Source organism: Fusarium flagelliforme (genome assembly GCF_020744385.1).
Source record: "Fusarium flagelliforme strain FIESC 12 MPI-CAGE-AA-0113 chromosome Unknown B0J16scaffold_2, whole genome shotgun sequence".
NCBI lineage: Eukaryota > Fungi > Ascomycota > Sordariomycetes > Hypocreales > Nectriaceae > Fusarium > Fusarium flagelliforme.
In genome coordinates, this window is record NW_025763504.1 from 1,265,276 (window position 1) to 1,287,413 (window position 22,138).

Here is a 22,138-nt window from a genome sequence, read left to right on the forward strand (position 1 = left end):
GCTGAGCTCGACCTTGACGAGAGAAGAGACGTGCGTGGATCCGTATTTGTCTTTGTTAATAAGAAGTCTCTGGTACCCAACCAGTGTCAGAGAAGATGATCGATTGAATTGTTGTTTGTTTTCATAGTTGCTTGTCGTTTCTTTTGTGTCTCATATCTGTGATAGCCCAGCAAAGCGCAGGAACCACTCACACGAAGCTTCCCGTTTTCATAAGACATCATTGACGCAGGCGCGACTCACTCACTTACTTATAACCGCTTTCGATCCTGCGGAAAGAGGCAGCTCGACCACCCACTTTCCCATTCCGTTCCATTGAGTTTGTCTTGTGAGACATCCAATCCTCCCCATCGATTTTTCAATCCAGCCTCTTCTTTCAGCATTTTCCTTCCTTTTAGACTCTTTTTCTCTCCCTTCATTCGGATTTCTTTCCCAGTCTTTCTTCCCCTCCAGCTCACTCGGCTCTCTTTGGGGAATACGTCACTTCGCAGACGAGAGTTGGGTCTAGTTCGAGGTGGCTTTAAGCTATCCACGCGCCCGTGTTGTGTCTTAAATAGCTACGCAACGCTTCGCAAGCCACCGCTTCATTGTTCTTACTACTCGACAACCCGTGAAGACGACGATATTCCCAACCTGAGACAACTGCAACAATGGTGGGATCAAGCGATTTGGAGGCCAACAGGGTCTCGCCTCGGTTCGAGGGAGTTGACGACACCACCACAGAAAAGCCTGTCAACCAAGGAACGGGCTCAAGGCTACACCCCTCTGTATACATTTTGTATGTGAATCCGAGAGTTATGGCTTCGAGATTCGACAAAGACATATCTAACATTACTCTTGTATAGGACATGGATCTTCTTCTCCAACATTACTATTCTATTCAACAAGTGGCTCATTGACACTGCCGGATTCCGTAAGTTGTCTACTACTTCTCGCCTCCAGAATACAAGTATACTAACCAAGACTCGCAGGATATCGTAAGTATTCAAATTATTAACCTGTGTGGTGCTCAGTTCAAGTCATAAAACTAACAAACTACTAGCCATCATCCTCACAACATGGCATCTCGTCTTTGCAACTATAGCGACCCAGATCCTTGCTCGAACAACCTCCCTTCTCGATTCTCGTCATGCCATTCCTCTTTCTCGACGACTCTACGTACGGACCATCCTTCCTATCGGCGTCCTTTACTCGGCCTCGCTCGTTTTCTCCAACATCGTCTACCTCTATCTGTCGGTTTCTTTCATCCAGATGCTCAAGTCCACCGGTCCTGTGTTCACTCTCATCGCTTCATGGGTATGGGGCGTTGCTCAACCTGATAGCAAGACATTTGGCAATGTGATGATCATCGTAGTCGGTGTTGCTATTGCCAGCTTTGGAGAAATCGAATTCTCTATGGCGGGTTTCATCTTCCAGATGTGTGGTACCATCGCCGAAGCTGTCCGCGTTGTCATGATTCAAGTCATGCTGAGTGCAGAGGGTCTTCGAATGGATCCCCTTGTCGGCCTTTACTACTACGCACCCGTCTGCACCCTCATGAATTTCGTCGTTGTCGCCTTCAGTGAGGGTCCTCGATTCAAGTGGGAAGACGCAGCGAGTGCAGGTTATGGCATGCTCTTTGCCAACGCTTGTCTTGCATTTGCCCTGAATATTATCAGCGTCGTCCTTGTAAGTCTACACCAATCCCCTTATTTTCCTCCCATACTAACTGCTACACAGATTGGTAAGACCTCAGGACTTGTCATGACTCTTAGTGGTATTCTGAAAAGCATCCTGCTTGTGGCTGCTTCCGTTGTTATCTGGGGCACCCATATCAGTCTTCTTCAGACGCTCGGCTACTCGATCGCTCTCATGGGTCTCGTTTTATACTCCATCGGTTACGAACAGCTCCTCAACACATGGGAGGAGATAGTTGCGTGGGGTACAGGTTCGCTCAACCGTGAAGGCGAAATGTCCCCTACGTTACGCAAGGCGATCATGGTTGGCTGCTTGGGTTTCATCACTGTGATTATTGCCGGGGCCTTATGGCATTACCATGGACTCTCTGGCACACAAGTGGCGCGGGCGACAACATCGTTGCTGAGCCATTAATGTATTAACGATTTCTTTTGCTTTGGATACGATACCTCTATAGACCTTTGTTAATGATCAAATTTTCGAATTTAAAATCATATGCTATTGTAATTTTGTGAATTGAAAAGAATACTGGCGAGCCCTGATGTTTGCTCTAGGCTGCAAAGGGTATCTAAGTGAAATTCCGTGATATGCAACATCATCTGCCAGTCGCAGTCCCCAGTTAATTGTTGCTCGAAAATGCCAGAATATTATACAGAATAAAGAGCCAGTCCCATAGCATCAGCGACGGTCCCTGCTACGATCCCGTCGCTCTCGCCTAGGAGACAAGCTTCGGTCCCGTCTATTTCTCCTATCCCTGGACCTGTCCCTCTCTCGGTCTCTATCACGATCTCTGTCGCGATCACGACGGTCCCTATCCCGCTCACGTTCTCGAGAACGATCCCGGTCCCCGCCTCTGCGATCTCTGTCCCTATCCCTATCGCGATCTCTATTGTCCCTGTCCCGCTCGCGATAGCTGTCTCCACCTCTCAACTTATCACGGTCCCTATCTCTATCTCTGTCTCCCCTGTCTCGTTCGCGATCCCGATCCTTAGGTACTTCGCGCTGACGGCTACGACTCCTAGTTCGGCTAGCTCTGCGCTCCTCGCGGCCTCCAGGCATGTACCTATCAATGTCGTCGTTGACTCGGCGGCGGCGCAAGTCAGGGGAAATCTCGCCACTACTCTTTTTATCGTCGAGTCCAGGGATCGGTAGACCTTTGTTTCTGGCGTCCTTCTGAGCCGCCAGATATGCCTTGGCCTCCTTCTCCCGCTTCTTGACCTCTTCCTGCTTCCACTCTTCAAGCTCATCCTGAGCCTTGCTAGAACTAGGTCGCGCAGCAGAGGCTGTGGTTCGAGAAGGACTTCGACGTTCGGATGGTTTCTCCTTTTCCTTCTCGCGTTCCTTCTCAGGGGCTTTGTCGGGTTCCTTTTCTCGTGGTTTTTCCTGGTCACGATCATCCCGAGCCCTTTCTCGGCTTCGTCGTCGTGGGGGAGATCTTTCGTTCCTTTCACGGTCTCGGGGGCGGTCTCTATCCCGATCTCTTTCTCGTGGATCGTAGTGATCAGCTCCGCCAAGACGATTATCGCGAGGACGACTTCGGTCACGTCGAGTGCGAGAGCGGGTTCTATCCCGTCTATCAGCACGCGGTCGCGAGCGTGAGCGATCCCTCCTATCTCGACTTCGGTCCCTTCTGTCTGTCCTGGCTCTCGATCTACTTCTCTCACGTCGATCAGCCACTCTGGGTCGGGAGCGACTACGTTCGCGTCTCCGAGATCTGCTTCGCTCGTAGTGATCGTACTTGGGACGGGAGCGGCTTCTAACCGTACGTTCGTCTCTGCCGGTGCCAGTCCGTGAGCGGGCTCTATCCTGTCTGACTCGGGAGCGGCTTCGATCACGTCTATCTCGAACACGAGACCCACTATGGCCTCTGCGTGGAGAGTTTGAGCGTCGGTCGCGACGATTGTCTCGCTCTCGTGGGCGTTCACGATCTCCTTCACGATCCAGCGCCCGTGAAGTGCTGCGGCCTGTTTTGTTTTCATCCCCACTGGGCTTCTTTGCTTGGGAGGGGGCTTCAGAACCAGCTCGTTCCGCCTTGACACCTGCATCGCTTGCCTTACGGCCCTCGGCAACCGAAGAGCGTTCTCGACGGATGGGATTGATGGCCGAAACGGGCCCCGTCTTTCGTGGTGGTGGCGCCAAAGCAGCGTCGACCTCCAACTCTTGTTTTTGAGATGGTTTAGAGCTTTCACGAAGCAAATCGGCTAACGCCTCTTGTTCCAGTCGCTCGTGCTCCTCCTTGGAAAGCTTCTCCTTCAACTCTGCAGAAACAGCAAGCTTCTCCTTCTGACGGTCATCCCTATGTCGGTCATCATCACGATGGCGATCTCGATCTCTATCCCGATCGTGGCCTCTGTCCCTGTCTCGTGTGTTGCGGCTACGATCCCTGTCCCGATCACGGTCGCGATCCTTGTGTCGCTTCTCCCTTTCGATATCTCGAAGCCTCTCACGTTCCTCACGTTCTTGTTCGCGTTTTCTACGACGCTCATCTCGCTCTTCCTGGCGTTTGAGCTCGGCTTTCTCACGTTCTCGCTCCTCTTTCTTTCGTTCCTCCTTCAAAATTCGTCGCTTTTCCTCCTCAATTGCAGCTTCTTTCTGTCGCAGCTCTTCTCGCACACGTTCGCGTTCTGCTCGTCGAGCCTCTCTTTCGGCCTCATACTCCTCATCGGTTTTGGCTCCTTGCAATCTTTCCGCCTCGGCTGCTTCCTCGCCAATTTCTGCCCGGCGTGTTTCGCGGATGCGCTCTTCTATAGCACCGACGTCGATTAACTGGCCGATAACGTCTTCTGCCTTTTGGTAAACTCCAGATCTCTCTAGGGCGCCATCAATAAGGGCCGCAGCCTTTCGGCGGTCGAGTGTAAGGAGCTGCTGCGGGTTGCGTTCGATTTCTTGTTCGGCCACTTCGAGAATCGATTTTGTGACTTGAGCCTCGTAATCCTGAGTTTCTGTTAGCATGGGAATGCACACATGTCCTCTTCATAGCATACACTAGCTTCGAATTTGTCCCAAACTTGTTTTCGAATGGAATCGTAGGCGCCCTCCTTCTTGAAGCTATGCGCAAGTGATTCTATCGCTGCTCTCGTCGCTGAAGGTAACGGGAGGTCAGAGGCCTTGAATTTGCGCGGCGCTGGGGCGGGAGTTTTATCGACATCCATCGCAGAATCATCAACACCTGGTGCGGCCATGATAGCGGTGGTGTGCGGTTGGGCGCAATAATAATTAAAAAGGAGGTTTGGATTTGCGCGTCAGAAGAGCGCTGTAGCTACTTGTTGTAATCAGCGCATAGCGCGCACGTTTCAGTAACGTAGCAATTAGGCTCAAAATTATAATGCCTAAAGTTCAACAAGGACATTCCAAGTCAACATGACTGAAGGCTGTTTGATTGAAATCTGGGGTTCTTTGTCCGACGTGACTGGTAAAACGCCAGGTCACGTGCGAGCCTCAATCTAATCTCTGTGAGCGGGAGCTTACCCTGGAAATAATATGGAAAGCCGATTTTATCATTTGAGGGATGCATATTGAAACTAATTAATTGCTTCATTATTATTTTCCTTCTTCTTCCTCTTCTCTTATTTTATATTAAAACACACGAAACCAGTAACGGTCGCGATGTTCGGCCTCAGCTCGTTGCACTAGTTAATGTGAATTCTCTCCGTATATGTTTTTGCCCGTTCATATAAAAGTTTACCAGTCAAACATGTTATGGAAACAAGGCAGATCGTATTCTGGAATGGCCTTTAGTGTATTCGAAGGAATAAAACAGAGAAAACTAGCGCACTTTCATCATCCAAGAAAAAAAGACAAGCAACAAAGCAATGCCCAATCACCACTGATATCATGACATTCATCCATAACACAATCCATGGAGAACTCCTTTAGTATCTGGTAGTACACTTTGCAGTCGTAGTAGCCTTAGATGGTTGCTGCTCCACAGATGATGTGCCCCCTTCGCAAATAGTTGGACCAGGCACCTCATACTGGACCTTGCTTGAATAGACATTAACAAGAATACCAGGATCTTCAGCATCATAAAGCTCAGTACCAAGGTATCCAGAAGGAGAGTCAGATCCCTCGCCAGTGATCTTCAGGTTGAAACATTGAGGGTAGTTCTGGGCGCCACCCTTCTCAAGAGCGTTGTGTAGAGCAATGATCTCATGGCGAAGGACATAGTTGCCAGGAGCGATGTTCTCAGGAATTCGGACATTCCATCGATCTCCATTGTCTTGAAGTACGCCGTCTGCGTACTTGCCTGGCGTACCCTGCTCGAGTAGACCAAGGCCGTCGATCTTGAAGAACTCGAGCTCAGTCTTGTCAACTTGCTCACAAGGACCATTGCAGTTGGCAAGATAGTTCAGGATGGGGCCGTAGTGGTTATCAGGCCAGCCTGACCAGCGAAGAGTGAGTGTGTCACCCGCAGCAAGTTCAATGTGGCCCTTGGCTGGGGTTGCATCCCTGTGGCAAATGATATCCGGATCACCGTACTTGTCAGGGGTAACGAAGCCGTTGTCCTTTTGCTCAATGGTCCAGCCAGCCACGACAGGAGGGTTTTGCATGAATGGGAAGTCGGTGCTACCGTATCCCTGGTAGGATACGCCATTGACAATGATCTCATCAACATGGCCATGAGCAGAGACGTTGATTGCAGGAAGGAGAAGAGCAAGCCAGAAGGAGGCTTTGGAAGGGCTGATGCTTGGGAAATCCATAATGAAGATAAAGACAGCAGTTGAATCAATTGAATGAGTGTGTGTGTTCGAACAAAAGAGTGTCTTTGGATTAGATGAAGGAAATGCTCTGCTTCTGCCAACTCATTCATTTCGAGGGCGATCATGAGCTTTTATATCTATGAGAGCATCGATCGAAAACAGCTTGTTGGATCTTCAGCTTGTTAGCCCTCGATCATCCTGTAATTCCCACACACGCGCGATAACACAACCTTGATTCAACGCACATGTAGTTTTCTCCGACATACTGTAGTTATCCTGCTCCTAGACGAATCAGCACCCGAAGGATGTATCGGTTGCATCATGATTGGTCTCCTGTTCGGCTGTCAACTTCCATCCCCTGATCTGTACAACTCTCTCTGACAAGAAACTTGCAGCCAAGAAACAGCCACAGTAAGGTGCCAGCAGTTGATCAAATAGTCAGAGAGAAACGCCATGAAATGACTGCTTGAATCAGGGGGGGAGCTGAATCCTAGGCGTTAATCATCAACTTGGACGAATAGGATGCTGTTCCTGCCTGCATATGAACGGGATAAACGTGATGGGGGCTTGCAGCCGTTGTTTCAACAAGGATCATTCCGACTGTGCATATTCATTGAGAGGACTGAGTCGTTGATATGCAATGAGCCGCACGCCACTCCGAAGCTGAGGCGGGCAAATATGTGATCCGGATACCGAGGGCTTTCAAAACCAAGAGAAGCAAGTTCACTCATTTCAAGTTCAGAAGACATTGGCGCCGAGTTGCATAGTAGAAACTCGCTGGCTGGCCAAATCTTTATTGATAATTGTTGGATATTCAGAGTTGTGATAAGTCGTTAAATCCGAGCTACTAAGAAAACAAACCCCCTTTTTCTTTTTTTCACCATTTCATTTTCAGAAAAATGGAGATGGATATCATGCCGTCTCTTCGTCAAGCTCGTAGGGGAGAGATACATCCCAACCGCAACGCCGTGCCAGGAAAATGCACCTCAGTACATGCAGCCTCAATACTAATAACTGAGCTGTCTTAAAACTCGCCCTCGCCGCCACGGCCTACCACGCTTGCTGTCCAGAGACCAACGAGACCCCACCAGTTGACCTTCCAGCCCCTCCACAGTCCCTGGCGACCCTGACCCTTGTAGACTGTTGCAGCAACACCCTTAGTCTTTGCCTTGCTCTTCTTTGCTGCAGCTGCCGAAACGGGGACCTCATGAGTTCCCTCGTCGTTCACAATGTGGAACATGGTACCGAAAGTGCCTTCATAACGTCCAGGAGGAACAATAGTGGTGAATTCCTGGTCAGGGCTCAACGCTTGCACGTACTCCTGACTTGTCAGGACCGCGAGTTGTCCACGTCGGAGGACAGTTTCGATGGGCAGCTTGAGGAAAATCGCAGATGAGGAAGCGATGAATTTGGAGATAGAGAAAGCCATAGGTGAGACCTGGCTGTCGATCATGAACTGAGTTCGGAGAACAAGAGGTGTTGAGAGGGTGATAAGAGGGTGAATCAAGGAGTGAAGGATGGTTGGGACTACCAGCATCGAGTTGCAGAGGTAGGATGGGAGGCTTCTGAGGGTAGCCAGCGTCCTGCGCTGGCCGTTTGTGCTCGGAGTGACGATGAGTCTAACTATGGTCAGCTTTGCTTTCGCTCCACAATAGTTCATATAGCTTACCTGGTTCGCACCAAATCCAATGGTGACAGAACAAGTCCTGTAGCCACAGCAGCTGTCGCAGCAACAAAAAGAGATGCCCAAGGATAAGGCGAAGCAATATCGATCACACGATCAATATCTTCTCTGACACCCATGTCTGGGACATTAAAGATCGCACTGAGGAGACTTCGACTCCAGTTTTCCAACAACGACTGCAGCACCGTATACAGAAATGTGGCATTTGATCCCTTCCACACTCCCCAAGCACCTTCTTTCGTCCATAGCTGACCGATTACCTCGAGAATCGAGTCTGGTCGTCGAAGCTGAAGGAAATGTTCTGGAATAGCCGGCTTCTTCACGGGTGACGGAGCTCTTCGCGAGCTTGAGCCCCATGGAGAATCGTGGGGGTTCGAGGGGATATTCGAGGAGAAGTAATCAGGCTCTTCGCCCTCAGAGTCGGAGTCTTTAAACTATGGCGTCATGATTTAGCGGTGTAACTCGTGGAGAGCTCGAAATACACTCACATCATACATGGAGCTTCTGGGAGGAGTGACCAGCTTCTTAGGGGTCACTGGCACCTCAGGAAGTCCATATACAGCATTTTCATCCTGGTTTCGAACTTGCAACAAGGTCTTTGCTACCTCGAATGGCTGAGCCATGAGGACCGAGCTGTATTTCCATATCAGCTCGTCGATAAGGTCCTTCACGTTTTGGACCATCGACGGCGAGGTATCGCCTAGGTAATCATTGTATTCAAGGTCGGAGAGAATATCGCGTGCCTTAGAGGCATATCGTTCACCGGCGGCAGTCACATGTCGTCCATCTGGGAATGGGTTCGGGCTAGGGCTCGACTTGTTGACGGTCTCAGCGGGTTCTCCAATTGATGGAGGGATATAGTACGGCCTCAAGGGATTGACACCTTCTCTTTGAGTCGACATGATTGAGTCGAGCAGCACGACGACATCTGTCTATAACAGAAATAATTATAGAGAGACGCAGTGCACTGGGTGAAGCTTCGAATCTTGGGCACCAGAGAAAATGATCATCCAATACCTCCACTTCACACTTAATGCGACCCACTCACCCCACCATCGGCCACCCGGAGTTAGTCTTCGGACTCCGGCCAATGAATTTCCCGGCCGAAAGCGCCGCCGCCCTCTGCTATCCGAAGCTACTCACTTTTTTTCGGCGCTGCTTAATATCATCTTGGACGTGAGAGGACGAGACGGGGCTATAAGCGTCGGTCCATTGAGAAAAATTGGCGCATTTAGAGTCATTCCCAGCCTCACTACTTCGACCGGAGAACTAACAACTTCGAATCTACCCTATAACTTTCATACTTTTTAATTATTCCAATTAATTCTCGACCTTTATCTCGGCCGATACCCCGAAATCCCCGGAATCATGTCGGCGTCACGATCATTTGCGACTTGCTTGGCCAAGCTCCCAGCTGCGGCATGCCGAACAGCACAGCCCATGCGATTCAGCCAAAATTTTCTATCACAGACTTCTCGAAGTCAATCTTCTATGATCTCACGAGCTGTCCGGTTTTCGCCCGTTTCTCAGAGAGCTTTCACTACGTCAACGCAAAGACGACATGGACATATTGACCCTCCGAAGGCGGGTGAGGAGTATGTACCAATGAGAAGCTTAAACTCAAATAGTAGAATATTAACATGATTTAGACTTTACGTTACCTTCATTGAGAAGGACGGCACAGAGAACAAGTTTGCTGTTTCCGAGGGCGACAACCTTCTCGATATCGCCCAAGCGAACGACCTAGAGATGGAGGGCGCATGCGGAGGATCTTGCGCCTGCTCGACATGCCATGTTATCGTTGCCGACGACGAGTACTTCGACAAGATGCCCGAGCCCGAGGATGACGAAAACGATATGTTGGATTTGGCATTCGGTCTTACCGAGACAAGTCGACTGGGTTGCCAAGTGAAGATGACCAAGGAGCTCGACGGCCTAGTGGTGAAGCTGCCCTCCATGACGAGGAACCTGCAAGCAAGCGATTTCAGCAGCTAAAAGAAAATAACGACATGAGACATATGTTCTGTTTTGATATGAGACTAGATGAGGAAACCTGTACTTGTAAGACTACGTATTGTACGGATACTTTTGGGAAGAAATGGAACCAGGCGATGGCGGGGACCAGGTGCATCATACAGGGTATCTTTGTTACGACTTTAGTTGCGAGGCCGGAAGAGCACGGCCTGATGATTCCACTACTCCTCTTAAAAAGAAAGAAAGAACACAGAAATGTTATTACGCCTCCTCGATTCCACCCTTTTTCAATTTGCCACCTCCGGAAGCAATCAACTCCAAGAATCCCTTCTTACTCATCTCGTTGACCTTTTCCTCTCGCTTCTTCATACCGATAACACCCTCCTTTCTTGTACCCTTCTCAGCCTCAACGGCCTTAACCTGCGCGGCGCGGACAGCGTTGAAAAGCTTGACAACACCGCGCTGCGCGACCTTGCGTAATCTTCTCTCGGTCTCCATGATCTCAGATGTAGATGTCTCCAGCTCTCCGGTATTGTCATTTGTGGATGCGATAAGGACGTCCTTTACTCGGCCCTTCTCGAATGCGCGCTTCTTCTGGTCACGGAGCTGCTTTCTAGCCTTAGATTCTAGCGCGCTGTCGACAGCCGCCTTGGAGGCTTCATGGGCGGCGGCACTTCGGGCAAGAACGGGATCTGCTCGCCTGGATGTTGATAGCTTGGTGGAGAGAATCTTGGAGAGCGATGTAGCGAAAGCATTGGGATCGTTTCGCTTGGACTTCTTGCGCTTGTTGGTGTTTTCGCCATCCATGTCCTCGTCTGAGTCGTCTTCTGATCCCTCGTCATCGTCATCGTCTTCCTCCTCCTCCTCGGACTCGACTTCTGGCTCGTTGTCCTTGGGCTTTTGCGTCTTGATTGTTTTTGTCATCTTGGCAGTCTTCTTCAGGGCAGGGCGTTCCTCGTCGGAGCTGGAGTCTTCATTGTCGGAAGCGCCGACATTGTCGACCTGAACATTGTGAATATCGTCGTCGGAATCAAGCAGGTTGACAGCATCAAACTCTTGTTCCTCCTCAGGTTCAGAGTCGTCGCTGTTGTATGCTTGAAGTTGCTTTCTCTTTTGCTTTTTTGAGGGCTTTTGTAAGCGACCCTCAAATTGTCTCTTTTTCTTGTTTACGGGTCCAGCCATTTTGTGAATTGGTTGTGTTGATGAAACTGGGATGTGCAATGCTTTCGATTGGAAGCGTCGCAGATCTGGACTGGTCGTCAAACTTTTGAGAATTTTGCCGGGGAAATTTTCTGGCGATTGGACAGTGGGTCTGGGCGGTGAGTTAAGCTTCGGGGTGGTACAGCGTGGGGCCGGCAGTGGTGGGGCCGTAGCATATCACTTGAAAGCCGGGCCATCAAAGACCAGTCGGCTTACACAGAGAACGACGACTTATATCACCAACAAATACCCCAGATTGTCATATATCACATCTGATAAGTAGAACGTATTATTTATTAAACAGCAAAACGAAGCTCTCCATCTAAATACCTAAACCGTCCACTTCTTAAAAATACATTTAACCTCCACCTAGAAGAACTTGATCTTATTCCAGAATGATGGGGCAACAAGCTCCTCAACAATAACTTCAGGTTGATCCGGTGCCTGAACTGTCGCCTTCCATGTCTCCTTTCCGTCAATGTAAAGGGTGTAGTAGAGCGAGCTCCTGTTGTCCTCAAGCTTGTCAATTGAGAAGGAGCCAAACTTGGACATGCCGCCAGGAATATAGCTTCAAGGTTGTTAGTCAACTGTAATAGTTATACAAGGTCCGAGATAGACTTACTTCATCATAACATCTTCGTCGTCTGTCTGTCTGTAGGTGCCGATAGGCGAAGCAAACTGGTTGAGAGGGCTGGTAGAGAACTCATGAGCTGCAGCAGTTTGCGGCCATCGTGAGCCAACGGGAGGTGGGAATCTAGTAGCGGCAAACTCATGACGATCACCAGAGAGAATAACGACGCTGGTTCCTCGAGCACCAGAATCCCACATAGCTTCAAGGATCTGCTTCCTCTCAGCAAGGAAACCACCCCAGGTATCCTTGACATTGATGGGCCAGTTCTTAGTGAAAGGAACAGAAGAAGCAATGAACTTCCATCGAACTCCCTTGGGCATGGGGCGTGCGAGCCAAGCTAACAGATCGGCCAACTGCTCCTTGCCCAGCATAGTCTTGTCGGTCGAATTGAATGGTGCATTGTTGCTGGAGCGGTAGCTACGGGTGTCCATCATGAAGAAGCTGGCTGGTCCCTGGGTGAACTCAAACCATGTGGCATTGCGTCGCAGATTAAGAGGACCTGCAGCTTGGGATACAGGAGGGTTGATGTTGGCCTGGTAAATGTGCCAAGGGTCAACGGCCGCGCTGTAGACGCCAGTGGTGCTGGAAGACCAGTCATTTGAGATCTCGTGATCATCAAGGACGTGGAGCCAGCTGAGGTTCTGAGCAACAGGGGCCCAATCAGGTGAAGCATAAACCTGGCGATACTGCATGCGGTATTCCTCAGCTGTCTTTCCGAAGCGCTCGGGAACGTCAACGTAGATGAAGTCACCGAGGAACAGCATGAACTGAGCGTCCAGTGAGGGCAAGAGGTTGGCAAGATTCCTCAAACCGGGGATAGCTAAGGCGTGGTCCAGTGGATTGTAAGGGAATCGAGGAAGAATGCACGAGGTGGAGAGGAAAGTGAAAAGACCGTCCTTAGTATCGGGCATCTCTCCCGCCTTGGGAGCGGCGCGGAACTCGCCCGTGTGGTTGTTAGAAGTTCTCCACTGATAGGTCAGCTGCTTGGCCGGGTCCAGAGGCACGGTAAGAGTTGTGGTGAAATCGGTGATGTTGTCAGTGGAAGTGATGAGACCACCAGTAAGCCACATCTTAGGGTCGTAAGGCTCAGTATCCTTGACGTGATACTCAAATGTGACGGGCATTTGCAGCTGGTCAGGCTCGCGAATGACGAACCTAGCCTCTGACGGCGAGACATATCCGAGACGGACAAAGGATAGGTCATCAGCAGGGTAATACCATCGAGCACGGTACAGAGCATCAGCAGTCAAGCCGATGAGAAGAGCGTTGATGAGGAAGGTCAAGAAACTCGCAATAGGACGCGCAGCACTAGGAGCTCCTAGAGTGAGGATGTTGGTAATGCTGGGGACCTTTTCACCAATAACGACCTCCTCCTTGACGTCAACTACATCGGTGACGATCTCAGGCTCAGGCACGACTGCGACGCCATCGGCAGTGAGCAAAGGGGTTTCAGCTGTGATAGCAGACTCTTGCACAGTGACGTCAATCTCATCCTTTAGTACGCCAACCTCTGGCTTGGTGAAGAAGGTTGCAACATAAGACGGGACATAGACAGCAAATAGAGCAAAGGCGACAAAGCCAAAATGTGCCTGTTGTTAAGGTTAGACTGAGGATCATATTAACGTTCTATATCCTGTGCTTACAGGGAACTATAGCTGTCGTTAGTATGATCCAATCTCATGTAAGCAGATAGGAAGTACGCACAAGCCTGAAGAATACTAGGGCGCTTATCCTCAAAGCAACTGAGGATAGCTGTGCGATTCTCGTTTGAGCCGCCATGTTGATGATGATGTCTTAGATGGAAAGAAAATAATAAGGAGGTGTTGCGCGATAGCGCGGATGAAACGGTCCGTGTAAGGCAATTGGCCCTACCTCAGGTAATTGGTCAAAGGGTTAAGGAGAGTCGAGAAACTATAGGAGTTAAAACTGCATGTCAAGCGAACATTCAACGCGACATGAGAATTGATGATGCTTATGTATTAGAAAAGATCAACCGCGTTTTATCTGGAACTATTTGATGAAAGGACTGACAGGGGAGTGAGGTCATGATCCATGATTCTGTAATCTGGTAATCCATCATCTTGACGCGTATTGGCTCAAGGGGTTGAGCTAAATGGATCTACCAAAGTGTGGCTGTGGCTGTGGCTGTGGCTGTGGCTTGAAAGCTTCAATGCCTGATGGTTCTAAAAAAGGACCTAGCTCAGGAGGGGTCTTCCAGGGGGTCGGTGCCAGCAAAATTCCGCGCCGACTCTGGAAGCTCAATCGTGGCCCGTTCAGTTACTTGCAGTACATGTCCACTTTAGCGACAGCTTGTCCTGAACAGCAGCACGCGACAACCTCTCATACAACAGCGCAACAATGAGACTACCAACACTTGTCGCCGGGCTTTTCGCCTGTCTTGCCACCAATGTCGCTGCTACCGCTTTGACTTACAAGCTCGATGCTCACGAGAAGGCCTGCTTCCATACAACTACGAAAAAGCAGGGCGAGAAGATCGCATTCTACTTTGCCGTGAGCCTCCTTCGCTGAAAGCATATCCACCGAACGACGAACTTAACATTATTTTAGGTCCAATCTGGTGGTTCTTTCGATGTCGACTACGTTGTTGAGGGTCCCAATGGCAAGATTATTTTGGATGGTGAAAAGGAGCGACAGGGCGACTTCGTCTTCTCCGCCAACATCGTCGGCGACTACTCCTTCTGCTTCAACAACGAGATGAGTACTTTTGCCGAGAAGTACGTCGACTTCGAGATTGCTGTCGAGAACGAATCCCGCGCCCAGCTCCCCTCCAAGCAGGGTACCACCCCCGAACAGACAACCGCCCTTGAGGAGTCCATCTTCAAGGTCTCTGGCCAGCTCTCCACCATCCACCGAAACCAGAAGTACTTCCGAACCCGCGAAAACCGAAACTTTGCCACTGTCAGCAGCACTGAAGGACGAATCATCAACTTCAGCATGATCCAGATTGGTCTTATCATCTGCATGGGTGCTCTGCAAGTGTTTGTTGTTCGATTCTTTTTCCAGGTAAGGGATATCAGATTCGGGATTGGTAATCTAAAACTAACTCGACAATCAGGGTGCGCGCAAGGGTTACGTCTAAAGAATTCGCTTTTTCATATACAATGCTGGACACGGGTGTTACGAGGCGTGGGAACAAAAAGGAGAGGGACATTGGAAGTGTTATACATAATCAATGGAAGCAGAGCGCTTGGCCTGGCTGGAAAGCCTGGCATTTGATTTTGACGTAAATGTTTGAGATACTGAAATGAAAGCTGTCATGATGCGCTCGATACTTGGCTTGAATAAACAGTGCCTGAGCATGATGAATGAGTTATACTAAGCCTGAGCGACTTGAGACTGTCAACTCTTTCGAAAGTTTGCATAACCAATGCACATCAAGTTCCTGAGGTGGTCGGTATTATGATTGCTTTTCTGAATGGATGGATGTTAGTAGTAGTTGACCAATAAGCTATGACGTGTAATGGAGCATTGACGACTCTGTAAGTCACAACTCGGGCTAAGAAGGACTGGAGAAGCTTCTGAACTGTAAAACACTGGCATTTAAGAGTAGACTTTATCGATTGAACCTATATCTCTTTATTTGTCTCTGAAGAAAGACCGATAGTGCAAGCCATATGTACTACTGATTGATGCCTTGTAGCTGCAGTATTGGTCGTTCACGTGGTTTGCGCCTGTCTGCCTAAGATGTAAGGTCTTAGTTTTGATTGAACAGAGACAATTTAAGTTCCCAGGAAGCTGTCAGGCAGAAGCTATTTAATTCTCACGAAATGAGTATTTAAAGACAGCTTAGGAACTTGGATTCTGAGTACATATCAAAGTAGCAAGTGTTAAAGCCATCAAATCTTGGCGCTATCGGTTGCTCCAGATATCCCGCGCTAAACCTGTTGGGGACAATCGCCTCTTGAAATTCTAATAAACCTTGGAGCCTCGCGACCTGACCAACTCCAACAACACCATTTTCACAACCACAGAAAAATGACATCGATCGCCGGGTCGCTACAGGCTTCGCTGCCTAAGCCCAAATATACGGGCGAGGAGGAGGAAGCTCCCGCGCGAGCGCAACAACGCGGTGTTCGAATTGTTGGCCCCGGACAGCTTGACGAAACGCAGGTCGTTCTCAAACGATCTGGCCCCCCAGCATATGGCCAGCGCGCAGGATGGCGACCACGATCGCAAGAGGACTTTGGAGATGGAGGCGCTTTCCCCGAGATTCCGATTGCTCAGTATCCGCTAGAGATGGGAAAGAAGGGCGCCAACTCTAGCAACGCGTTGGCGGTTCAGGTTGATTCCGAAGGCAAGGTCAAATACGATGCCATCGCGCGACAAGGCCACACCGAGAATCGAATTATTCACACATCGTTCAAAGATCTTATTCCACTTCGACAACGCGCCGATGCGGGCGAGATCGATCTTTCGCGACCTGACAGGGCATCTGTCGAGGCAACAGCAGAGAGGACGAAGAACGCACTGGCCGCCTTGGTCAGTGGTGCCGTAGCAGCCCAGAAACCGAAGAACGTCAATATTGGACAGCGCAAAGACCCTACTTTCGTTCGATATACACCAGCAAACCAGATGGGAGATAACTCAAAGAAGCAAGATCGCATCATGAAGATTGTCGAGCGACAACGTGACCCCATGGAACCCCCGAAATTTAAGCATAAGAAGATCCCCCGAGGACCCCCTTCGCCGCCTCCGCCAGTCATGCACTCACCACCCCGAAAACTCACAGCTGAAGACCAAGAGAACTGGAGGATTCCTCCTCCAGTCTCAAACTGGAAGAACCCCAAGGGTTTCACAGTGCCATTGGACAAGCGTTTGGCTGCAGATGGACGTGGTATGCAGGATTTGGCCATTAGTGATAAGCATGCTCAATTCGCTGAAGCTGTAAAGATGGCTGAGCGCCATGCTCGTGAAGAGGTTCAGCAACGTGCTATGATGCAACAACGTCTAGCGGAGAAGGAGAAGGCAGATAAAGAGGAGACCCTTCGACAGTTGGCTCAGAAAGCTCGTGCGGAGCGATCAGCTGGTGGTCGTGGGCGTAGAGATTCTCGTGGTTCTCAGGATTCAAGGGATTCACGAGACTCCAGATCGCGATCACGATCACGAAGTTACAGTTATTCCGAGTCAGACCGTTCCGATAGCGAGGACGAGGGGGTTAGAGAGCGTATGAAGGCTCGCCAGGAGAAGCAAAGAGAGGAGGAGCGAAAGCTGCGACAGAACCGTATGGGTGCTGAGCGACGAGCTCAGGTTATGGCCCGCGAACAAGGCCGAGACATTTCGGAAAAGATTGCTCTGGGCGTGGCTAAGCCTACACAATCGAAGGAGACGATGTACGACTCGCGATTATTCAACCAAACAAGTGGATTCGACAGCGGTATCAATGAGGACAACCCCTACGATAAGCCTCTCTTCGCAGCACAAGACGCCGTGAACAGCATCTACCGACCGAAGATTGACGCGGACGATGATGATGAAGAGACGGGTGACCGGGAGATGGCCAAGATCCAGAAGAGCAGTCGATTCGGCTCGGCTCTTGGCAAGGGAACTTTCAAGGGTGCCGCAGAGGTAGAGGTAAGCTCATCATTTTACGGATTTTCGTCTATCCATTCACTAACGTATTCTACTCAGGCACGCGAAGGTCCCGTTCAGTTCGAGAAGGCCGTTGAGGATCCTTTTAATGTTGACAAGTTTTTGTCAGAGGTAGACCAGGGCTCATCTAAGCGTGGTTATGGCTTGCAGGAGGAAGACAGCAGACAGTCCAAACGACCAAGAGTTGATCCCGACGATGATGAGTAATTAGCAAATTCTAGGAAGGTGTGTTGTTGGTTTATACAGTTAGACTCAGGCGTCTGTTTGCAGCTCGTGTGCTTCAAAAAGGCATATTCACAATACCAAGGCGCTACATGGAGCACAGCCTCCTTGTTACGTATTAATCATATTCAAAAGCTTCATTACCGCGACCAAAACTTTGTGTGCTAAGACTGATATTGGGGGACATGCATCGCTCATACGTGGAATCTCTGCATCTCATCTCCCTCCGCGTTTTCGGAAATTTGACCGATTTGGGCCTGTTTTGCGGGGTACGTACAACGAATCGTCAACTTTGAGAGCTAGAGTTATGTTGTTGACCAGGTTCAAGAGGTCATTTGTCTCTGTCAAGTTAGATTTCCCCTGACATTTCGCTGATCTTTGACCCGAGCCCGAGGGTCAGGGTTCATGGTTTTGACCCGAATCATTTGCTAAAGTTCAGGTCTTAGCCTGAAAAGAAGCGATCGACAGCGGTCCCCATGGGGAAAACACCATCATTTTGGGCCTTGGCCAAGCTATCCTTACCTTCTCATGGTAGCTTCGTCCCCCACAGGGGTAATTGGGGGCCTGTCGTGGGGTCATGAGGACGATTGTAGTATTTATAAAGACAAGATGAGGTCGCATTGATTGACGGGATTGTCAAGTGGCAGTCCGACAACTCTACTCCTTTGACTTCTTCCTTCGCCATCATGAAGTTCCGCAAGCTTTCAGCGGCTTTCCTCGTCTCGCTGCTCCATGCACCTCAACTGGTAGCCGCGGCTCTCAACGCAACAGAGACCGATACACAGCTCGTTATTTCCAATGACCGCCTCTACGCTGCTGTCCAGAAGAAAGGTGGTGCTATCGTAAAGCTCACACTCGACGGAACAAACCTACTCGGCAGCCCATCTGGTTCTACCGGAATTGGTCCTTACCTTGATTGCTACTGTACACCAAAGGGTTTCTGGACTCCCGGTTCCGTGAAGCCCAGCTATAAGCTCTTCAAGGGCAAAGATGCCAAGGGCAAGGACTATGGCGGTATCGTCATGTCAGACACATACACCGAGACGGGTCAGGTCTTGGAGCAGTATTGGTTCTTGAGAGATGGCGAGACTGGTCTGCATACGTTTAGTCGAGTCGCGTACCATAACGAGGAGCAGCCATTCCTTCGAAACCTCCAGGAACTTCGAACACTTTTCCGACCGAATAACGATATGTGGACTCATCTCTTGACCAACAAGAAGCAGTATGCACCTCTTCCTGGTAAAGAGGCCAAGGAGAAGCAGGTTGTGGTTCAGGATGCGACTTGGTACATGGGAAACACGCCGAATGATCCCTATGTCAAGCAGGAGGCCGATTACTTTACGAAGTACACTTTCCAAGATAATTGGCGTGATCTTGATGCTTATGGACTGTGAGTTACTATATCCGAGTCCTGCAATGGCACTGGCTAACAGATGAAAGGTTCGCGGATGGCTCCAAGACTGAAGACGGAGATGCCTATGGTGCCTGGCTTGTTATGAACACCAAGGACACCTATTTTGGAGGTCCTCTACACTCTGACTTGGTAGTCGATGGTATTCTGTACAACTACATCAGCTCCAACCACCATGGAGACCAAACAGTATGTTGGTTGTCATATCTTTTCACAAACAGTTTGCTAACGATTCCAGCCTAACATCACTAACGGCTTTGACCGCACCTTTGGCCCTGTAAGTATCCCCGAAGATAATAACGGCACTTTAACTAACATTCTACAGCAATACTTCCACTTCAACAAATTCCCTAAGGAGACTGATATCCTCGAAGCCCAGGCTGACGCCGCTCAATATGCTGACCCCGAATGGAACGCCGACTTTTATGATTCCATCGCCAAGCACGTCCCTAACTACGTTCCTACTAAGGGCCGTGGTAAGTTTGAAGTCAAGGTCGATCTCCCTAAGGGAGCCAAGAATGCCATTGCCGTTCTCGCACAGAGTGGCGTTGATTTCCAGGATAACGTCTTCGATACCAAGGCCTACCAGTACTGGGCCAATCTTGACGAGAGTGGTCGCGCCACGATTCCTCGAGTCAAGTCTGGTACATACCGTCTTACTGTTTATGCCGATAACATCTTTGGACAATATACTCAGGACAAGATCAAGGTCAAGGCTGGCAAGACTGAGAAGAAGAATATCCGCTGGAAGGAAGAGTCAGCCGGTAAGGAAGTTTGGAGAATTGGCACTCCTGACAAGACCTCTGGTGAATACCGTCATGGTTTCGAACTCGATACATCCAAGCCGCTGCAGCCGGAACAGTACCGCATCTACTGGGCCAACTGGGACTTTGTCAAGGACTTCCCTGATGGTGTCAACTTCAAGGTTGGTGAGAGCGATGTTGGCAAGGATCTCAATTACGTCCACTGGAGTGTCTTTGGTGGAAGGGGTAACTACCCTCGTCCGGAGGAGTACGTCGGCAATGGCGATGTCAACAACTGGACTATTGCTTTCGATTTGAAGGAGTCGCAGTTCAAGCACAAGAAACAAGCTACTTTTACAGTACAGCTTGCTGGTGCGAAGACTGCCGCTGGAAATACCGACATTTACAATGCTTCTGAGCCTCACTCGAATCTCAAGTATACCGTCAACATCAATGGCAAGGATCTCGAGCCATGGGTTATTCCGTAAGTTGAGCTTTGTTCCTGCAAGAGTACCATATATACTAACAGTTGGAAGATACCACCAGAGCAGCTCTTGTGCTGTGCGCTCTTCTGTGAGCTGCTACAACATTGCTCACAAATTTGAGTTTGACGCCAAATTGTTGAAGAAGGGCGAGAATGAGATTATTCTGAGCTTGCCTTTTAACGGTACCAACTACGAGCCTGCTATACTGCCCAATTCCGTGTATGTCCAGTACGATGCGCTCAGGCTGGAGATCGATTAGAGTCACCGAGTATATACCATTAATTGAAGCCGATTTTAGCCTAATGAACGCAATCCAACTACTTCTCGAAAATAATTAGGAAGCATTATGCTCAATTTCCCGACGTCATACGATAAGGCTGAGAAATAAAAAATCTCCGATCGTGGTTCCTGCAGGATCGGAGGCTTTCTTGAAGTTTCATGCTGCGATGTCGCTCAATCGGGTCTTAAGGATCGTGGAGGTGGAGTTTTACGTGAGTAAATATCAGCTGATGGAGAACCAACAGCAGACCCGAGGAATTAATTATATTCAAGTACTGGGCTTCGGAGGTTTTAAGTATTCTAGTTGGTTGGTAGTTGAGAAAATGATATAAGACGGCAGAGGCCTACCATCTCTTGAACGTCAACAACAACTACAGCTTACCTGAGACTACCACGACAATTCATTGATTCAGTTTACATCGATCATGGCTTCAGGAGCCTTCTTCAATCCGAGGGTTCTCCTCTTAACAACCCCTCTCGTCTCATCAAGCATCACCCTCTGGTTCGCTCGCGATCAGAGTTTCTTCCTCTCCCTCTTCACCAAAGCGCCCATCGAGCGCAAGAAAGCCAACGAAATCATCCCAGGCTACATCACCAACTTCTACGGCTCCGGTCCCTGGGCGGTCCTAACATTCGTCGGACTCACATTCACCACCTCGCTCAGAAACATCTGGTATGAGCGCGCTCTCCTAGAATCCCGTGGATCGCTGTTCTGGTACGGCTGGTCTGCTGCTCTGGCGCTGGGTCACCTGGCGTATGTGCCTGCTGTGGCGTGGAAGCTTAAAGCCTTGTGGGAGGATAATTGTGAGGTTGAGGGGACGGATAATGTTGGGATGTTGGAGAGATGGTTGACTGTTAATAATGTGAGGATGTTTACTACAGATCTTGGCGCTTGGGTTTGTGCTGTTGTGGCTATTTCAAAGACGTTGACCGTTTAAGGGAGGCGTCTTTGATAGGGTAGGTTGAGTAAGTCGTATTGAATTAAGGTGGCCATCGGGGACTCGTACTGTATATATGTTTCATGCAAGGCGCATATAGCCATTAACAGATAGCCACAATCAATTTTCCTTTGTGGTTAATCTCTCTAGAACCATTCCCTGATGTGTGGTTCTATCCTCCTAATATGTATTTGAGATAAACGGATTTCGGCACAGGACAACCTTTGCTAGGTAGGAACTATTCTCGGCTGGACGGCAAGTCTCGTATGAATAAGTTACAACTCTTCCGCCGTATTTGTTAGCGTCCTGTGGCTGTTAATGGTGAATCAAGCCATTCCAGCCTATGCCAGGAATTCAAGGACAATACATAGCCCCCTTCTTATAGACCATTAGATAGTTCAACGCTCGAGTTTATCCTCGAAGGAAAAAACTTTTACCATTATTCCAAAAGTGACGCGTTATCAAGTCGTATTCCCGGATATCGAACCATGATAGTGTTAGTGGTGGTTAGAGACTACAGATTACGCGTCTTTATCTATCAATAGCCATCCTCCCTTGACACATGCAAAAGAAAACCTGGCAATTAC

The 22,138-nt window shown here is 49.4% G+C and overlaps 11 protein-coding genes across 11 annotated transcripts; 6 read left to right on the top strand and 5 right to left on the bottom strand.

Moving 5' to 3' along the window:
• The first annotated feature begins 532 nt into the window (after positions 1-532).
• Positions 533-2,220, top strand: B0J16DRAFT_54931 (uncharacterized protein). The gene is made up of 4 exons (XM_046134047.1): positions 533-775; positions 843-910; positions 969-974; positions 1,040-2,220. Exons 1-4 carry the CDS (start codon positions 648-650, stop codon positions 2,086-2,088), a joined length of 1,251 nt encoding a protein of 416 aa, XP_045986060.1. The 5' UTR covers positions 533-647; the 3' UTR covers positions 2,089-2,220.
• B0J16DRAFT_410898 (complex proteins associated with Set1p component shg1-domain-containing protein) lies at positions 2,172-5,039 on the bottom strand. Its single transcript, XM_046133191.1, has 2 exons — positions 4,659-5,039; positions 2,172-4,608 (listed from the first exon to the last, which is right to left on the bottom strand). Exons 1-2 carry the CDS (start codon positions 4,854-4,856, stop codon positions 2,353-2,355), a joined length of 2,454 nt encoding a protein of 817 aa, XP_045986061.1. The 5' UTR covers positions 4,857-5,039; the 3' UTR covers positions 2,172-2,352.
• Positions 5,040-5,529: 490 nt separating this feature from the next.
• On the bottom strand, positions 5,530-6,701 carry B0J16DRAFT_55061 (glycosyl hydrolase family 61-domain-containing protein). Its single transcript, XM_046134049.1, has 2 exons — positions 6,620-6,701; positions 5,530-6,546 (listed from the first exon to the last, which is right to left on the bottom strand). The coding sequence occupies exon 2, from the start codon at positions 6,372-6,374 to the stop codon at positions 5,547-5,549; it is 828 nt and encodes a 275-aa protein (XP_045986062.1). The 5' UTR covers positions 6,375-6,546; positions 6,620-6,701; the 3' UTR covers positions 5,530-5,546.
• Positions 6,702-7,398: 697 nt separating this feature from the next.
• Positions 7,399-8,960, bottom strand: B0J16DRAFT_315844 (mitochondrial carrier domain-containing protein; the record flags this gene model as incomplete). The annotated part of the gene is made up of 3 exons (XM_046125276.1): positions 7,399-7,993; positions 8,044-8,492; positions 8,547-8,960. The coding sequence occupies 3 exons, from the start codon at positions 8,958-8,960 to the stop codon at positions 7,399-7,401; spliced, it is 1,458 nt and encodes a 485-aa protein (XP_045986063.1).
• Positions 8,961-9,426: 466 nt separating this feature from the next.
• B0J16DRAFT_380046 (2Fe-2S ferredoxin-type domain-containing protein) lies at positions 9,427-10,053 on the top strand (the record flags this gene model as incomplete). Its single annotated transcript, XM_046131041.1, has 2 exons — positions 9,427-9,653; positions 9,708-10,053. The coding sequence occupies 2 exons, from the start codon at positions 9,427-9,429 to the stop codon at positions 10,051-10,053; spliced, it is 573 nt and encodes a 190-aa protein (XP_045986064.1).
• A 120-nt stretch (positions 10,054-10,173) lies between these two features.
• B0J16DRAFT_55065 (Rrp15p-domain-containing protein) lies at positions 10,174-11,473 on the bottom strand. Its single transcript, XM_046134050.1, has one exon. The coding sequence runs from the start codon at positions 11,212-11,214 to the stop codon at positions 10,294-10,296; it is 921 nt and encodes a 306-aa protein (XP_045986065.1). The 5' UTR covers positions 11,215-11,473; the 3' UTR covers positions 10,174-10,293.
• Positions 11,474-11,480: 7 nt separating this feature from the next.
• On the bottom strand, positions 11,481-13,883 carry B0J16DRAFT_360846 (PhoD-like phosphatase-domain-containing protein). Its single transcript, XM_046129724.1, has 4 exons — positions 13,568-13,883; positions 13,507-13,512; positions 11,855-13,452; positions 11,481-11,800 (listed from the first exon to the last, which is right to left on the bottom strand). The coding sequence occupies exons 1-4, from the start codon at positions 13,640-13,642 to the stop codon at positions 11,602-11,604; spliced, it is 1,878 nt and encodes a 625-aa protein (XP_045986066.1). The 5' UTR covers positions 13,643-13,883; the 3' UTR covers positions 11,481-11,601.
• A 250-nt stretch (positions 13,884-14,133) lies between these two features.
• On the top strand, positions 14,134-15,194 carry B0J16DRAFT_410903 (emp24/gp25L/p24 family/GOLD-domain-containing protein). The gene is made up of 3 exons (XM_046133192.1): positions 14,134-14,374; positions 14,432-14,887; positions 14,940-15,194. Exons 1-3 carry the CDS (start codon positions 14,222-14,224, stop codon positions 14,961-14,963), a joined length of 633 nt encoding a protein of 210 aa, XP_045986067.1. The 5' UTR covers positions 14,134-14,221; the 3' UTR covers positions 14,964-15,194.
• A 638-nt stretch (positions 15,195-15,832) lies between these two features.
• Positions 15,833-17,842, top strand: B0J16DRAFT_332434 (SKIP/SNW domain-containing protein). Its single transcript, XM_046126711.1, has 2 exons — positions 15,833-17,455; positions 17,513-17,842. The coding sequence occupies exons 1-2, from the start codon at positions 15,860-15,862 to the stop codon at positions 17,678-17,680; spliced, it is 1,764 nt and encodes a 587-aa protein (XP_045986068.1). The 5' UTR covers positions 15,833-15,859; the 3' UTR covers positions 17,681-17,842.
• Positions 17,843-18,381: 539 nt separating this feature from the next.
• B0J16DRAFT_380051 (galactose mutarotase-like domain-containing protein) lies at positions 18,382-20,593 on the top strand (the record flags this gene model as incomplete). The annotated part of the gene is made up of 5 exons (XM_046131042.1): positions 18,382-19,085; positions 19,136-19,295; positions 19,345-19,383; positions 19,432-20,333; positions 20,386-20,593. 5 exons carry the CDS (start codon positions 18,382-18,384, stop codon positions 20,591-20,593), a joined length of 2,013 nt encoding a protein of 670 aa, XP_045986069.1.
• A 223-nt stretch (positions 20,594-20,816) lies between these two features.
• Positions 20,817-21,832, top strand: B0J16DRAFT_55084 (uncharacterized protein). Its single transcript, XM_046134051.1, has one exon. It carries the CDS (start codon positions 21,039-21,041, stop codon positions 21,549-21,551), a length of 513 nt encoding a protein of 170 aa, XP_045986070.1. The 5' UTR covers positions 20,817-21,038; the 3' UTR covers positions 21,552-21,832.
• Positions 21,833-22,138: the final 306 nt, after the last annotated feature.